This window comes from Eleginops maclovinus, chromosome 5 (genome assembly GCF_036324505.1).
Source record: "Eleginops maclovinus isolate JMC-PN-2008 ecotype Puerto Natales chromosome 5, JC_Emac_rtc_rv5, whole genome shotgun sequence".
NCBI classification, from domain to species: Eukaryota; Metazoa; Chordata; class Actinopteri; order Perciformes; family Eleginopidae; genus Eleginops; species Eleginops maclovinus.
The window spans coordinates 12,486,750-12,504,974 of record NC_086353.1 but is presented as its reverse complement, the minus strand read 5'-3'; the positions used below and the strand labels follow the sequence as shown (position 1 = coordinate 12,504,974).

Here is an 18,225-nt window from a genome sequence, read left to right as displayed (position 1 = left end):
GACAGTCTACTGGTCCGACTGGAAAAGCCAGAAAAACAAGCCGAGTCATTTCCTCCCTGAAGATCACACAGCGATCCCTTCAGTTTTGCTGCTACTGTACTGTGCAAAATAGTGCGCCCTACTGTCTCCATTGCGCATGACTGTACGTCGTAATATGAAGTAGGCCTCCTGTTTTTCTCCCCAACCCGGAGTCCTCCGAGCCCCCACCGACTCGATGCAACGTTCAAGTAAGCAAAACACGGAGGCTGCTGACGATTACTCAGGAAGGTAAGCTTTATTTTAAATGCATATTCAAAGCAAACGGTTGTTATGGAATAGCACGGCCGCGGTGGTCGTTAACTGTGTGTGTTTTAGCGGTGGGACTGCAGAGGAGGGGTAGGGACTGTTTCCGCACGCTCGAGGGAGAGCAAGGCCCAGTGACCCACATTCGAAGCAGCCAGCAGTGTCTATGTGCACGAGTGGCCGAGCGTGCGCGTCTCCGTGTGTGTGTATGTGTGAGTGTGTGTGCCCGGGGACCGTGTATCTGTGTACATTACATCTGCCGCGAAAATGTTATCACCATCGCTGATTTTAGACATTTCTCCGCGGCCGACTGTTATGTTTTGGTCTGTTTTGGTGAGGACCTTTCCCCGCGCTGGGTGTGAGGACACACGGTAACATTTTTAGAGATTATTTTGTCTTCAATGTCAGTTGTTGCGTGACAGCTTGAGGCTCGGCGGCAGCTTTGCCATGGCACAGGCTGATCATTCCTGCTGTTTATTTCACAACCGGGTCTACCTGTCATAACTGTGTCATTGAGTTTTTGTGAATCTGGCGTGAGATGCGGGCCAGTAAGAGCATTAAATCTCTGGGTTAAATGGTCAATTTTCGGTAGCAAGCTTAGTTAGCCTGCTAGCTAGCTTTATGGGATGCTCTCTTTGGGTTGTATAACGAACACCTGTGGACTAAAAGGTGAATTAAAATCACAACCGTGCATATCTGATAGCTAATTGTGGTTTTGTTTGACTGCCTTGCATGTACTACGTTGTCATTAAGCGTGTTTATTCGTTGACAAAGGTGTACAGTGAGCAGACTCTTCCAATGAAGGAGCTCAGTGTAATGAGGCTTCACTTATTGGCTACTTGCACTTCTAGCCCACAACAATTCAGAGGTAAATCGTGTACTTTTACTCTATTTATTTAATACCTTTACTAACTTTGCAAATTTGGATTATTGATGGGAAATATAAACAACATTTAAATATGACTTCAGTTATGCCTGGAGTAAAATTTACAAGCTACCCTGCAGTTTACAAAATAATGAAATCATGCTCCACTTTTTCCAGCTTTGGAACACTTTAATGCGTTAATAATTATAATCAAAACATGTGGTATATATATATATATATATTAAATGGGCCGTTCTGCATAATGTGTACATTAACTTGTTGTACTTTAAATATATTCTGATGCCAATACTTTTCTATTTCTACTTGAGTAACATTTAATTTAATTGCAGGACTTTTACTTTACTAACAGAGTATTCCTACAGTCTGGTACTTCTACTTTCACTAAAGTAAAAGATCTGAGTACTTTTCCCACCTCTGGTAGAGACACATGGGGCAACCCCGGATGATTTAACAAAATGCCTAAATCTCCCACAAAAGAGAATGCAATACATAATTTAGCAGGGTGATAATGTCATTGGGTTTGATAGTTGTAACTTGCAGCTAAATCTCTAGTGCGGGAACTTAATTGTTAGCTTATTCACCCAGACATGAACAAAGTAATCAATGTGATTTTCCACAAATGATTACAGCATTCCTAGATTTGCAGATTCTGAATTTTGAGGATTTCCTTTATTTTTCTTTATCTTTTGTGATAGTATCATGATATTCATGAGGTGGCTTCTTAGCAATACATCAAAGTATTTGAAGATGCCTCTTGAGGCTGTGGGAAAGTCGGCATTGCTACTTTCACATTTTCACAATTTGTAGACCACATTACTGAGAAAGTAATCCGTTCATGGGGATAATGTAGTTCGTAGGATTGGTCAATTGTCAGAAAATGATCAACTTTTTGATTGATAAATGCTAAATATCTTTGGTTCAATTAGTTAGATATCAAGCTTCCATCAATTGTGAAGATATACTGGTTGTCTGTGTTGTGGTTTAATCATATAAGCTTTATATCAAAAACGTAATACATTGTTTATTGGATTGAGGGACAGACCCAATCTTGACCTCCTTTTTTTTGGTTATTTAAATGAATCGACTGTTTTATAGACTGAACAAAAACGGTTATTAAAAATAGAAATTGGCAGATACACACTGATAAACTATCAGTTGCTGCCCTAATCTTTTAGTAGTATGAATATATTTGGTTTTGGACTGATTGGCTTAGATGGTTATAGCTAGGTTTGGGCACTATGGCCAACATCTTCTCTCATGTTCTATTTATAGAAACAATACTTAAAAAAATACAAATGATGGTTTATTTTTATTTAGTTTTCAAACAATATATATCCTTTAATACCAAGCCCTAGTTGCAGCCTTTGTTTCATGTTTTTGTCTTGAAACAACTAACATATTTACTTTGGTTGTTGGCCTTTAGAATTTGCATGCATGGTAAATAGTGAACACAGGCTGGCCCCCTGATATGTTTGTGAATGAGTATGGGTTTTTATGTTGCAGGTGAGGTGTGGCTCACCCATGAAGAGTTGTCAGTGCCTGGAAGGATAGGATCTTAATTAGCTTTTCACATTCCAGAAAGTAAGTTACAAAACACCTTCTTAACACTTTTTCGTATCTAGGTCACTGTGCTGAAAGTTACTGAAGAACTATTAATGTAAGCATAATAATTGAATATTCCAGGATTTCCTCGCTGCACTGATTTTATTTGCACTTTAAAGTCTTGGTGCTGGAATAATTCTCTCTGAAAAGAGTAAAAACAAGTTTTGAGGGTGTAGTTAAAAATAGATTTGATACATTCTAGTAATAAAATAATCTTTTGTAAATAAAACTGAATTGTGATTATTTATGAAATTATTGTTATTTTAAGTAGTATGCTGTGGTTATGTTGGGTTGTATTGTTTGTTGTAGTCTTTGTATGGAGGTTTCATAGCTTGTACAAGAGTATTTTTTCCCTTTTTAGGACTTTATATATTTCAGTGGTGAGCTGAGCACATTTGAGGTACTGGTGTACTTTACTTGTTGCTTCATACTTCACTACCTATGTTGTACAGCTTAAGTTACTAACTACTTTCCAGATTAAACTATTAATACAAATATATCAACCAATAAACTATGGCATATTATTCTAGGCTAAGCTACTCAACACTGTATCAAGTAATTAAAATAACCTTTACCAGCTGTAACAATAATATATAAAATAATTATAATATATATATATATTATAATAATATTATAATTTTAGGAAAAGGGTCATACTGCGTAATGAGTACTTTTACTTTTGATACTTTAACCTTATTTTGATGCTTATCATTTTGTACTTTTATTTAAGAGCCATTTTGAATGCAGGACTTTTACAACTGAGTATTTCTACACTGTAGTATTGCTAAGATCTGAGGACTTCTTCCAAGTCTGACAAATAAAAACATATTGGTTAGCTGCAAGAGCAAAAATTGCCACATTTAAGTTGACCTAATGACCCCTCATGACCCTAATTTTCTGCTGTGATTTCTCCTGCAGGTTTGGTATCGCCATGTCTTTCCTGTGGCCCGTTGTCCTCTCGTGACCCCAATGACCTCAACAGCAGTTTTGACCATAGAGTCAGCTTTGACCCCCTACCCTTTCTCTGACCCCTGAGAAAAGACATTCAGTGACCACGTGCATAAGCTGTGTTGGGGTAAGAAGTGACCACACACACACACACACACACACACTCATATACACACTGCAGGTTGTTCCTGCATCTTTTATCACTTATCACATATCAATTAAAATACACTATATTAGACATTGCATGTTTCCTAAAATATGTAATATAAAAATATGCCATTTTTATTAAAAAATGTATTACTTTTATTTGCCATGACTCGGGAATCAGCTTAGTTGACTATAATTATGTTGTTGTTCATGCTAATGCCCCATGTTAATAATGTGATAAATGTTGGTGAAGGACACTATGGGTAAAAAAAAGATGCACCATACCTGTCTGTTTATTTACTCATGCATAGATAACACCTATTTGCCAATCAGCTCTTGCTTTGATCAAGTTAACACAAATCTAATGGTCTCCGTTACTAGCCTGAACAGTTATGTTTTTCAAGATGAGTATGCTATTCTGTGTCTGCAATTAATTGTTTTGGTTGCAACACATTTGTAAATGCACTTTGGTCTGATTTCAATCTTTAAGATACAATTCAGAATATATTTAATAATCAGAATATATTTTATAAGTCCAAAGTGAATCATGATTGATGAGATTTAACAGGAATCTCATCAATTTAACTGCTGTACCATGTGTGCCAAAACATTTAGTCACTGTTGTTTTAGTCCACTGAAATGCTATTTACAGTATGTAAGTTCTAACTGGCACCTAAGCAAATAATATAATTGTTTTTCTGTCTCTCCAGGTGGTCTTCCAAATGCCTACCTCACGCCTAAAGAGCAAATCACTGCAGCCACAGGCCTGATCAGCAGCTACCATGACATCAAGCATAGGGTAGGCTGCAACACACACAGACAAAATGGTCCTTTTGTATCATGACATGATGTGCCTCCAAACAAAGTTACATTTATTAAAATAAAAAACGTAAGCATTTTTATTGACCTATTTTAGTAGAAATGTTCGAGAGAACACGCCCTTTTTCACAAGTGCACTCGTAATCTTCTTGGCAGGCACAACACATTCCTTCTCACTCTGTCTTTCCCTCTCTCCGTCTCTCACTCTGTCTTTCCCTGACCCCAAAATAAACCTGCTGCTGGCATGTAGGAATCCTCTCATTACCAACATCCGTCATTCGCTATTATTAACAATACGTATCTGCTTTCAAGCTGCCAACAAACGTGCACACACAGGAAAACACAACGTGAGACGGGAAAATATTCAAATGTTATTCTCTCCTTTTTTAGGGATGATTGTAGCATCTTTGATGGGTTGATGGAAGAAGATGAAAAGGACAAAGCAAAACGGTGAGTTAGATATAAAGCTGAGCAACACACTGAAGTTGTGCTACTTGTATTTGATATTTATAATAATAAAACAGTCCTTTTTATAAAACATCCCATGATATTTAAAGGATTAAATCTCCACTTTTTGAAAGTCCTACCTGGGGACATTTTTATCTACAGGGAATATACCATGTCTAATCTGACGTTATTGTGGGCATACACAGCAGCCACACTTCCTTAAGTCATTATACATTATAGAGTCTCATTAAAAAATGCTTATACCAGTTTATTGTCGGGATTGTTTTTGTTTTTTGTCAGAATCTTGACATTTACAATCAATTTTATAACTCTGGTTTTGATCGCAGCGTGTCCCGTAACAAGTCTGAGAAGAAGCGGAGAGACCAGTTCAATGTCCTCATCAAGGAACTCGGCACGATGTTGCCGGGCAACACCAGGAAGATGGACAAGTCCACCATCCTGCAGAAAAGCATTGACTTCCTGTGTAAACACAAAGGTCAGGGCACGGCACAGGGTGGACACTTCTTGTTCTATATTTAGTTGTTCTTGTGTACACACTGTTGTTGTCTGTGCTTGTTTACTCTCACTGCTAAAGCTTATTGCTCCTTTTAGGAGACTTGCCTTTCGAAGGCGTAAGTTGACTTATGTCACACCTCAATCATTATGATCAATAGTAATTTCATACTCTAACCACTTAAGTGTCTCATGTAGAGATACTTCACTATACTGTATCTTAGTTGATCACTACTTGAATACTGTGATTATCTTAGGCTGAAATATTGAATGTGTTTGGGCGTGTTAATTTTCTACTCCTCACTCTGTTCATTGTTGTTTGTGATTGTTAATTTAGCTGCCACTTTACTGGTCCTGTTCTCTCATTGTGCCTGCTTTCTTTTGTGTAGTCTCTTTTTGGTCTCGTCGCCTCCTCATGTTTTCCTTACAATACTTTTTCCCGTAAGACTTACCCTGTTTTCTTCTTAACAATTCGATTTTTCTTTTTCCTCCACCAGAGATTGCAGCCCAGTCGGAGTCGAGTGAGATCAGGCAGGACTGGAAGCCTCCATTTCTCAGCAATGAGGAGTTCACCCAGCTCATGCTGGAGGTCAGATATTTAACATTTTGTACTGTTCTCCTTTCATTTTTTATCTCCCCGTTTGTTATACTCCTAATAGAAATGAATGAGCTTTTACTTCTACTGCTGTAGGCCAACATTTACGGTTGTTCTCCGTATCCTATCTTGCATTATCAGGCTCTGGATGGATTCTTTATAGCAATAATGACTGATGGGAACATCCTCTACGTCTCTGAGAGTGTCACCTCACTACTTGAACATCTACCGGTGAGTAACACTGGCTCTTTCTTTGCCTGGTCGCATGAGTCATCCACTTTTGCTATAGACCAAGCTTTCATCCATGTGGTTCAGATGTTAGGGTGACCTTTGTGTGTACCGAGAAAAGGGTTTGGCCGTTCTTCTTGTTTATGTGTGTGTTCTCATGCATGTGTGTGTGTGTGTGTGTGTGTGTGTCCCTCAGACTGACTTGGTGGACCAGAACCTGTTAAACTTCCTGCCACTCGGGGAACACTCTGATGTGTACAAGGCGCTGTCCACACACCCCACCGACCACGACAACCTTAGCTCCGATTACCAAAAGAGTCAGTATCTCCCCACGACATGCTACATCTTTCTACTTGTTTTAGAATGATTAAAATACAACTGTAATGTGTATCGTGGTTTAAAGGGAATATAATTCAGTTTAATATTTATATCTTTCTTGCTGTTGTTACAAGTTTTTAAAATTATTAGATCTGTTTAGGCCTTAATATCCAAAGAAAATGATATAGAAACGGCTTAAGATAAAGTAGTAACAAATATTCTTCCCATTGACTATGATGAAAGTTATTGAATGTATTTCTGACAGAAAGAGTTTTCATTACTGCAACTTATTTAGTTAGTTCAGTTTGAATCCTGTCCTGTTCGTCTTGTATGTAAGGTACCACATTGGAAGATTTAAAGTGAAAGACAGATAGTTATTAGTGCAGCAACACAAACAGCACTCTGTGTCTTTGGATAAAAAAAGGTAAATAAAAGTTAATGTAAAAAAAAGGCTGGTTTTCATTATCCTTAACAACTCCAGTCACACTTTATGGATCCATTAACACAACGTCTACAACACTTTTATATTGACTTATTATTTTTATTCTCTCCAGCTAAGAACCACATGGAGTTCTGCTGCCATATGCTGCGAGGGGCCATTGACCCCAAAGAACCGCCCGTCTACGAGTATGTCAAGTTCATTGGCAACTTCAAGTCCCTCAACAATGGTATGTCACTCAAATAGCTTTCAGCACAGCCGGCTGTGTAAAGCTTGTTATAATTAGAGGTAAACACTGTGAAGAATGTTTCTTTGTCTGACAGAGTAAACAACTTTTTCAACTCTGCTCTGTGGTGTGCAGTTCCCAACGTGACGAGGAATGGTCTAGCAGGGGTGTTACAGCGCTCACTGCAGCCTGCGTTCGACGACCAGGTGTGCTTCGTAGCCACAGTTCGGCTGGCCAAACCTCAGTTCATCAAGGTAGCCTAGGGCACACTCTCAAAAACAAAAACGAAATGATTAGTCATTTATAAATCATTTAATCGAACATAACCTCGCTTCATTTTTATAAACATAGGAAATGTGTACAGTGGAAGAGCCTAATGAAGAATTCACCTCGAGGCACAGCCTAGAATGGAAGTTCCTCTTCTTAGACCACAGGTAAACACACACACACACACACACACACACACACACACACACACACACACACACACACACACACACACACACACTCACACACACACACAGGTGGGGATAATTGTAACATTAGAGATATTTGAATATACTTTGATGTTGACCAGCCTTGGACTTAAAGTAAAAATCGGTATAATTAAAGTGTGTTGTGATAAAATGATGGTGAATCCACGGTGCAATTTTCTGATGTCTAGCATTTCAGAGACTAGAAGAGGAGTAATGCTTTTAAACACTTTTTACTGAAGTTTGTCTTCTTTGGTTACATTTTACTGAAAGTTAAAAGCACTTAGTTGGTCTAGTGCTCTTACTTTGTGAAGCCTGCATTCAGCTTTTTTGTGAAAGCGAATTATAAGGATACAATTTCTCCTTTTCAGAGCTCCACCAATCATAGGCTACCTGCCGTTCGAGGTTCTGGGAACATCAGGGTACGACTATTACCATGTGGACGACCTGGAGACATTAGCCAAGTGTCACGAACACTGTGAGGGCTCATGTGACGCACTTTCAGTCATGATTTTTAAACATTGATCTTCTTGTTGTTTCTAACAACTCTCGTCTCTCTCCTGTTCAGTGATGCAGTACGGTAAAGGAAAGTCTTGCTACTATCGTTTCCTGACTAAAGGTCAACAGTGGATCTGGCTTCAGACGCATTACTACATCACCTATCACCAGTGGAACTCTCGACCTGAGTTTATCGTCTGTACGCACACAGTAGTCAGGTACTGCAGCTTCCTCAGTCCTCATTACTGGTGGTACAATATCAGAGACATTTTGTGTTCAGGTCATTTGACAATTCAGATGCTCTTCTATGCTTCATTTACTAGTGACACCGCATTTTGCAAATTTTCATCAGATCTTTTATGCACACAGCCTTATGCTTCTTTGTTCGGTTATCCTTAAGACTTTTTTTTTTTGTCTTAAATACAGCTATGCAGAGGTCAGGGCCGAACAGCGCAGAGAGCTGGGCATTGAAGAGTCCAACCCGGAAGGGACTGTGAATAAGGTGAGGAATTACATCTAGAAATCTGTTTGTCTGTGCTTGAACCCAATAATAAAAGGTATTACAATATACACTGCCCGGCCAAAAAAAAAGGTCACACACTCTAATATTCGTTGGACCGCCTTTAGCTTTGATTACGGCACGCATTCGCTGTGGCATCGTTTCCACAAGCTTCTGCAATGTCACAACATGTATTTCGGTCCAGAGTTGCATAAAGTTTTCGCCAAGATCTTGTATAGATGATGGCAGATTCGGACCACTGCGCAAAGTCTTCTCCAGCACATAATCGGGTTCAGGTCTGGACTCTGTGGGGGCCAATCCATGTGTGAAATTGATGCCTCATGCTCCCTGAACCACTCTTTCACAATTTGAGCCCGATGGATCATGGCATTGTCATCTTGGCACATGCCTGTGCCATCAGGGAAGAAAAAATCCATTGATGGAATAACTTCAGTATATTCAGGTAGTCAGCTGACCTCATTCTTTGGGCACATAACATTGCTGAACCTAGACCAGGCAGTGTATAACGTGTGAAGGCAAAATGTATTTTAATAAAAAACTAAAAATGTTGTGTTTGAATTAGTAGAGTTGTTGTTTAAGCCTAAGTAATAAAATCAGTAGTGTAATTTAGCTTTTACTTGTCACAGTGTATTCAAAAAACAACAACTCTCTAATGAATTGACTGTTATCTATATTATCTCAATCCTTTTCTTTAGTAACAAAATCAAGCTGAGAACAACACGTGTATTGTAAATCAGACTCTAAACAATAGGGTAACGGTTGTTAATCTCACATTCAGTCATATTTTACTATATGTTGGTTTGATTAAGTTGTCATCTAAAAGCTGATAATTAGTATGTATGGGTAAAATATTGTATTGTGTGTATATGTGTATTTATCGTGAATAATGCTCCGCTCTTTTACACATCCGCCCTGTTATTTTCCCCTTTATGCAGTCTGAATTAGATTTTTATAGGATTGGATGCCAAGTTTACTTTTTCTTTGTTGCTTTGTTTTTAGAGTCAGGACTCGGAGTCAGAGTCACAGCTGAATACCTCCAGCCTCAAGGAGGCTCTGGAGCGATTTGATCGCAGCCGAACGCCCTCAACATCCTCACGAAGTTCTCGGAAGTCCTCGTCGCATGTCTCTGACAACACTTGCACCTGTAAGGAAACATGCGTACATAAATAATATGATGATGTTTATACTCACTTTTCAGATGAAGTCAGAATTTTTGACGTTCATCACAGCAGCTCCATTTGCAAAAAACTAAGGCCAAAATAATTGATACAAGAAAAGACACCATTATAATCGTTACATTCAAAACCATTATGTACATTTGTTTTGGAATATGGCTCACTATTAAATTACAATTTGATTCAATTATCTCTCTTAGCTGTTCAGGGCATGATTGGGGTCAGAGGCAATGTTGTTTTCCAGCCTTAGTATAATCATATTAATCAGTCATACCCTGACGTAAGACGAGTCAGTGACGCATCACTTCGGGAGTCTAATGGGATGAAAAGCCCTGCGGGGAGATGATACGATATTGTGACACTTACTCATCAATGATTCTGTCTCTGCGGCAACAGCCTCTAAGCTACACATGGACACAGCCACACCTCCTCGGCAGTCCATGGCCTCCACCATGGTGATGACGTCACAGCGGCGCTCATCAATCAGCAGCCAGGTGAGACACGATTAGACAGAAACCTACACAAATAGCAAACTGGGACTTCTTTAACTTATTATTGTGACCACAAGTAACAAACACAATCTCACACATCAGGTGTCATAATTATCTTAATTATCTGTATGTTTGCAGTCGATGAGCTCTCAGACCACGAGCCAGAGTGTAACTCCAGGGATGATCACTCAGCAGCAGCAGCAGCAGCAGCAGCAGCAACAACAACAACAACAACAACAACAACAACAACAACAACAGCAACAGCCACAACAGCAACAGCCACAGCCACAACAGGCAAACGTACAGGTGAGAATGGGCTTCACTGCATGACATCATAATGTTCTATGGTTTAGAGCTAGAAACGTTGTGCTGATTAATTGCCCAGATCAATAATAGATTCATATTTAATAGATTAACTGTTTTTTGGGGAGACGTTTTTTGTTCTTACCTCTGCTACATACCAGCTATGCTCCTCAAGGGGTTGTCTTTTAAGGTATCCTGTAGAAACTGCGTTTTCTTTCTATGCACCTTGCACATGGAATAATATACAAGAAACCATGATAGAGGCGTGGCTGTTATACTCTTAAGAGGCCACTGTGTATGTTTTTCAAATGTTGTATTTTAATGTATTTGTTTGGCCAGGTGTCTTTTTTTAAGAGAGTTGTTTGTATTGCAATATGACTTCCTGATTCAAGTTTAAAAAAAATAAACATCTGGGGGTTGCAGGTGTTCTTGAATGTTAGTTATTGCCTGTGCTAAAAATCAACATTTGGTGACGGTACATGGAGCTTTTCGATTTTTATTCTCTACTATTTTAGAAATACAAAATCATAGTAAGACAAATCAATACTAAAAATGAGCTGCAGCTCCACTGTGGACTTAGTGATGTTCATTTGCCAGTGTTTCGTAATGAAAATAAAACATCAGTTGCTGCTAACCGCATGTACACAAAGGTGACCTTTTTTCTCCACCCACAGCCGGTGATGGAGTTCTCAGCGCAGGTGAATGCCATGCAGCATCTGAAGGATCAACTGGAACAGAGGACAAGACTAATCCAAGCCAACATCCAGCGGCAGCAGGACGAGCTGAGACACATCCAAGACCAGCTGCAGAGGGTGCAGGGACAGGGCATACAGGTAGGATTCACACACATGATGGTGGTATAATGTAGCCTTTAGACATATAGTTGTTATATTTAGGTAAACTACGCCCATTTAATATTTTTTATATGTAGACTTTATTTAGATTTCTTAAATGTGAGGGCATTTTTATATTCAAAATATATTTTCAAACAATATACAAGACAGCATTCCTCAGTTTATTGAAAGGGTTTGTCCTACTCTCAGAATAATGGCACTTTAACCTTTTAGAATAGCATTAGTTTTCTTTCATCTTGTTTGAAAAAGATTAGCACGCAACCCCTTCTGTTTATAAAGATCAGTAGGTGTGTGGTGCTTTGTCTCTTCCTATATCTGACCTAGATCAGGAGGAGAATCATGCATTATGAATTACTTTTGTTCTATTCAGAGGAAACAGCGGTTTCACTACCCGCATGTGTACCCTGATACTACGTACTCCTTAAATAATTTCATTCTATTATAAAAATAGGCACATGGTTAGCATTGGCAGATGGATGTACAATAACAAGTACCTACAGTGAAATTTGGACAAACTGGTATTGAGTGTTTCCATCCTGACAGATGTTGTTGCAGCAGCAGGGAGGAGCGATGAATGTGCAGCTCCCTCAGATGGGGTCGGTCCAACAAACAGCCAACTTGACCAACCAGGTCCAGCAAACAACAATTAACCCCGTCCATTCAGGAACACAGCAGCTCACCATCCAGCAGCAGGCCCCGCCCCCCCAGCAGAACATACAACAGCAACAGCAGCAGACCAATGCACTCACACAGGTAGGACACACACATTTCAGACAGACTGTCTGCAATTTTTAAGGGAAAAGATCCAACACGATAGCTAGAACAATGACCTTGTGTGAACTGTTCAGACTATATGTCATTCGTATTTGCATTTCACAAACTCCACAAACACAGTAGTGTTCATGAAACTTGGAAGGAAGAGCCTCAGGGCACGCTGATATTGTTCAATCACCTGAGAATTCAAAAACTCAGTGAGAGAGAATGCTGAGCTATAGAACAAACAAAGCATCATATCTACCTCGTTTAGACATATGCTCGTATCCTCTGGTATTTCGTAATGTTGATCTTAGTTATCTTGTTGTTTATTATTACAGTCCATTTTAATCGGCCAGGGCAACAAGAGCAACACATTACAGGAGATGTTTATATATATTGCATCAAAGGAAGGCATACTATAACCCAATAGGAGCTGTGTGGTATTTTTTACCAAAGTTTTAATACAACCCAGTCTGGGACTTTTTTTATTCAGACACATTCATTTATGGCTTTATGATCTGTTGTGGGAGAAAGAAGCAAAATGACCTCAAAAGTACTCTAACAGTTAACTCTGTTTTTAAAGGAATTCATATCATGTCCCTCCCTCCTTCCCCACATTACCACTCTCCAGCCCCAGCGTCAGCCCCAACAACCTCCGCAGGCTCAGCCCCAGGCCCAGGGCTCCGTTTCTGCTCCACTCTACAACACCATGATGATTTCCCAGCCCGGGCAGCCCAACGTGCTGCAGATCAGCACCAGCTTGCCGCAGACCAACACACAGCAAGGCACCGCGGTGGCAACCTTCACACAAGACCGACAGATCCGGTAAGTAGGACGATAACGGCTGTCATAATATTATGTTAACCCCACCACAGAGATTCCTCTATGACATCAGCCAAAATAGGTGGGAAAAATCCCCAAATGTGCATCCCAAAATGTATTGTTAGTGTGTATGTTGCGTGTGTAGCATAGCCTTGTTAAAGTACTGCTACATACCAAGCAGAGTTCCTGTCTGAAACCAAGCTGTCTAAAGATTTGTATAGTATACATCCAGTATTGTACATGGCTACTGTTATAACCTTTGTTCTCCATTTCACGCTCCCCAGCTTCCCAGCAGGGCAGCAGCTGGTGACCAAGCTGGTGACGGCGCCAATGGCCTGTGGAGCAGTGATGGTGCCCACCTCCATGTTCATGGGGCAGGTGGTCACTGCCTACAACCCCTTTGGTGGACAACAGGTACGGGCAAAGCCCTTTTGAGTCTCAGAGCAACTCAATAACTGTATCTCAGACCAGACAACACTGCTTTACATAGAGTATAATCAAATGGACCATGTGTGATGCTCATAAGCACCCAGCTGCTCATTCCTGACAGAGTTGTAATAGTGTGAAAGTGTTAAATGAAAAACTAGAAATATATGTAAAAACTGGCTTGTTTGATCAGCAAATGTCCCCCCCCCCCCCCTTATAAATTAAGTTATTCAACATGTTTTGTATTGGATGCTTTTATTTGGTGATATGAAGAAGATCATGAAAATTAAAACTACACAAAGAAAGTAACAATGTTTTAAAATGAAAAGTCTAGCCTGGAAAAATGAGACTGAGAGATTCAAATTGATATTTTTTTTGTCATGTCCTTAAAGCCTAAATAAAACAATGCAGGATATAAGAATATATAGTAGGTATAGCAGTACAATTGTGTACAATATTCCAAAGAAAACACAATTTCTTGTTTGTTTCACTTGTCACTTCATACCTTTGTTGTTCTGTGATAACTCCTGTCTCTTCTCAGCAGGGGGGGCAGACACAGACCCTGACCCTGCAACCAGCCCAGCCCCCCCAAGGTCAGCCTGATGGCCAGAACCAGACCACTGTAGTGGCACAGGGCGGGCAGCAGGGGCAGCAGCAACAACAGCAATTCCTACAGGTATCAGAAGAGGGCAGCAAATACCATCAGTTTGAATATACTGTACATCTTGACAGATAAAAGAAGTTATCAATCTGTTTTATGTTGCATACAGAAATAAAATGGCATGTGTGATGTTTTCTAATCCTTGTTCTGTTGTTCTATCAGGGCACTCGTCTTCTCCACAGTAACCAGTCTACCCAGCTGATTCTGCAGGCAGCTTTCCCACTCCAACAACAGGGCACTTTCACACAGGCAACTCATCAACAGCAACCACAACAACAGCAACAACAGCAACAACAACAGCAACAACAGCAGCAACAACAACAACAGCAACAACAGCAGCAACGGCAACAGCAGCAGCAGCAACAATCCCACCACCAGAGGCACCAGCAGCAGCTGAAACCTCAGCCCCAGAAACCGCAGAAAGCCCCATCGTCGCACAGGACTGAGAGTGTCAGCAGCCAGCCGCAGTGAAGTCTGGAGGAGAAAACATTGGGATTTAGAACTCGGAGGGGAGTTGCTGCGTATATTGGTTTTGTTCACCTGGCTGTCGCAAAGTCCATTTTCCCCAAAAAATGTGTCGTCCCATCTTCCTCCATCTGAAAGAAATTAATCATAGGAAAGAGGAGAGCCCGTGAGTCCTCAAGGAACTCACCATAGATTGTCACCATGGCAACAGGATTGATTCAAATCCACCAATTGTGAAGGAAGATCCAGTCTCCGTGGAAACCTGACAAAAATACAAAGAACACCTTATCGCCATGGTAACAACAGATTGTTTCGAAGGTGTGTCAAAGTGGACTGTGACCTTGTAGAGATTTACTGTATGATAAAAGAAAAACTTGTAAATATCATATATAGCCTAACAGAAAAACAGAAATGTAGTATTTTATATGATTGCATGGAAAGAAAAACTGTGTAAGCTTTTATTAGTCGCTTTTGAAAATTGAATTTTTACTTTGTTCAAGTGTTTTCTGGTCAAAGATGGAGCAATGACATGCTCTGTCAATCTTCTCCCACCCCCTTCTCTTAACAAAAAAACACGGTTCGGAATAACACGGCTTTAAAGTTCTGCAGTTTGGTTGGGTTTGGGTTTTTTTGTGGAAGTTGTGTTTTTAAACACTGTGTCTCTGAGACAAAAATGGCTCTTTTTAACTTTGTAAGTACAAATTATCTTTGGCAAAAAAAAAAAAAACAAGACCACAGTTTGACTGTTTGCAGAATGATCACTGTACGTATAACGGGTTTAGTGATTCCAAGTGCCAATAACATAGTCAGTAATGTTTTTTTGTTTTTAAAGCAGACTATTCAAAGGCGTATATATATTTTCCAACAAGATATTACCCCTATTAAAGTTAATGTGTGTGTATATAGTAGGGATTATTTTTTAACAGTCAGAGAGCCCTATAAGTAACAAACGGTATATCCTCAACCTCCTGAAACTTTAGCACTTGATGTGGTTGTGTACAGTAAATCACTGTCAAGACCTAGTTGTTTGTTATCTGTGGTGTGATTCTGTGAGCTAGTGTGTGCTTTTGGGAATACAATCTTGGTGTGCATGAGTGGGCATGAGAGTGTGTGTGTGTGTGTGTGTGTGTGTGTGTGTGTGTGTGTGTGTGTGTGTGTGTATGCTTGTTGCCCCTTGTGTCTTACGATATTTGACTTAGTAAGGGTGAAGTTGCTGGATGGTACTTGTATTCTCAGGAACATGGAAAGTTTTTTGCTTCTGCCTCAGTCTGGAACCAGACATGGAAGGATAAGACGTTGATGCTGCAAAGACCAAGAAGTGTCAGTGTGAAAAGTGCGACTGGTGCTAGTAAAATCCGTCCCAGATTTCTCCCTTCTCATTTCCTTATACAAATAGTATGAAGGGAAAAGTCTTAAAGACAGTAAGAATATCCTGTTATTTCAGTATCTAAAAATCTGACTTTAAACTTGATCCTTTTCTGTTGATAAGATATGACAGTTTAGAAATATAGAAAAGGGATTTTCAGCTATTCCTCCAGATTGGAATAGATTGACTCCATAGCACCAGCATTTCTTCTCACTGTCTCGTGGTCTTCTGTATCATCAATGTTTCTCCTTCTATCTCTTCCTAGGCCTCAGAAACCCTCATGCAGTTCAGTTCACTCCTCTGGTAAAACAAAGCTGGGCCCCTATCCATACATGGATGGAGGTGGGCTCAGCCCCTCTACTACAGCTGTAAGCCATATCAAACAGAAAAGCCTTGGATTGGAGGAAGTGTAATGGTTGGCAGTGGAGCATTTAGAATTTGTTGTTTTGACTGTAGTTAAGACTGTGTGTGTGTGCGTGTGTGTGTGTGTGTGTGTGTGCACTTCTGTGATTAGCGTCTTCTACTTCTTGTATCACTGGGGGGTCAGTACTGGTTTCCCCTTGCGATTGCCAATCAGTTCTTGCGTTGCAGTAAAAAGAAATAATTGTAATATTCAAGAAACTTCCTCTCCGGTTGGGCCCAGTGTTCTGCAAGCCCGTGTGTGGGACAGCTCAACTTGAAAACATGTTTGTGTGAAAGAAAGTTAGTGTGCATGTCACTGTAACCTGTTATATTTTCATATGGAAACAGATGTGTGACTGGGAAAAAATGGATGTATCACCTGTCGGGCTTTGAAAAAAAATGCGCAGTGTTATTGTTTTACAACGAGAGATTGCTAAACCAACACTTATCACGACAGCTACACATCCGACAGGTTTCAAATGGTTACACTCTGAGATTACGTTTTTGAAGCAGATTGACAATTTTTGTGACAAAGCAGGGAAAATGCTTCTCTTTACTTTGTCTACAAATAATGACTGAAAGAAAGAGATTTAGAAGGTCTTACTGTTTGAACCAGGTCTTCCACCCTTCACATAAAAGATATAAATCCTCTGTAGACTAGTATGTGTTCAAGGCATCACTCTTAAGGGTAATGTTGAAATATTTATAGTTTGTGTCACTAATACCCAGCCCAAAGAATGTAAAGGTGTTTTAAAGAGACTAATGGATGTTGTGACTGTTGGTTATAGAGAACCTTTGGCGGGCTGAGTGATGAAAGAAAATGACTTGTGAAAGAAAATCCTGTTTCTCACTACAATGATCTACACAAAAGAAACACAATCTCATTGACCGGTTTTGCATTCTCAAACCACCCCCTGAATGTTTCACTATTTCAAACATTTCTTGTGGGAAAAAGAGTTTAAAAGGTGTTGGAAGATGAAGTGTAGGATATTTGAAATGCTCCTCCTCAGATACACAGATCACCTTTACACTACACAATCTGGTTCAAGAGTCCTAGTTCTAGTATTAAACTGTACACCTACACAAAGCTGTACACCTACACCAGTATTCAGTGTAAAACGGTGCTATGCTTACCTGTACTGTATGTATGTATATCCCTTCTTCTGCTCTTGAACTGTGCTCCTTTTATCTACCCAAAAGTCAAATGTAATAATAATCAAAATTTTGAAGCAAAATGTTTGCTATAATTATGACCCCCCCCCTCCCCCCACCCTATTGGTCAATTTGAAAATAAATACAGTTGCAAATATTATACGTGACACATGTCTGCTGCAATTTTGTTACGTGTGTTAGTCTGTTATTAGCAACCTTGGAGCCAGACATTAGTGGCTCAAGAATTACAATTAATGTTTGTAAAGAGGTTAATGGTTAACAGAGGAAGAATCTTAGTGACTTTGGTGAATGTCCTTTTTTGAAAATCAAATATCTGGAATACTTATTACACTTCCATCAGCCCTAGCTGTACTTAGTGTTGTTAAGGGCCAGTAAACAAATGTTACATGA

At 39.7% G+C, this 18,225-nt stretch overlaps 1 protein-coding gene across 7 annotated transcripts; it reads left to right on the top strand.

Annotated features, from left to right (window-relative positions):
- The first annotated feature begins 150 nt into the window (after positions 1–150).
- On the top strand, positions 151–17,981 carry LOC134864825 (circadian locomoter output cycles protein kaput-like). 7 transcript variants are annotated; one of them, XM_063884114.1, is made up of 24 exons: positions 151–267; positions 2,672–2,749; positions 3,689–3,845; positions 4,576–4,664; positions 5,075–5,134; positions 5,479–5,627; positions 6,142–6,233; positions 6,381–6,470; positions 6,664–6,784; positions 7,340–7,453; positions 7,586–7,704; positions 7,802–7,884; positions 8,295–8,401; positions 8,492–8,639; positions 8,848–8,923; positions 9,941–10,085; positions 10,513–10,610; positions 10,746–10,913; positions 11,585–11,743; positions 12,323–12,517; positions 13,152–13,345; positions 13,627–13,756; positions 14,310–14,444; positions 14,592–17,981. In XM_063884114.1, exons 4-24 carry the CDS (start codon positions 4,648–4,650, stop codon positions 14,898–14,900), a joined length of 2,709 nt encoding a protein of 902 aa, XP_063740184.1. In that variant the 5' UTR covers positions 151–267; positions 2,672–2,749; positions 3,689–3,845; positions 4,576–4,647; the 3' UTR covers positions 14,901–17,981. The 7 variants fall into 7 exon arrangements, with proteins under 7 accessions (XP_063740184.1, XP_063740183.1, XP_063740178.1 ...); XM_063884113.1 differs by having other exon boundaries at positions 12,308–12,517; positions 14,313–14,444; XM_063884108.1 differs by having other exon boundaries at positions 12,308–12,517.
- The last annotated feature ends 244 nt before the right edge of the window (positions 17,982–18,225 follow it).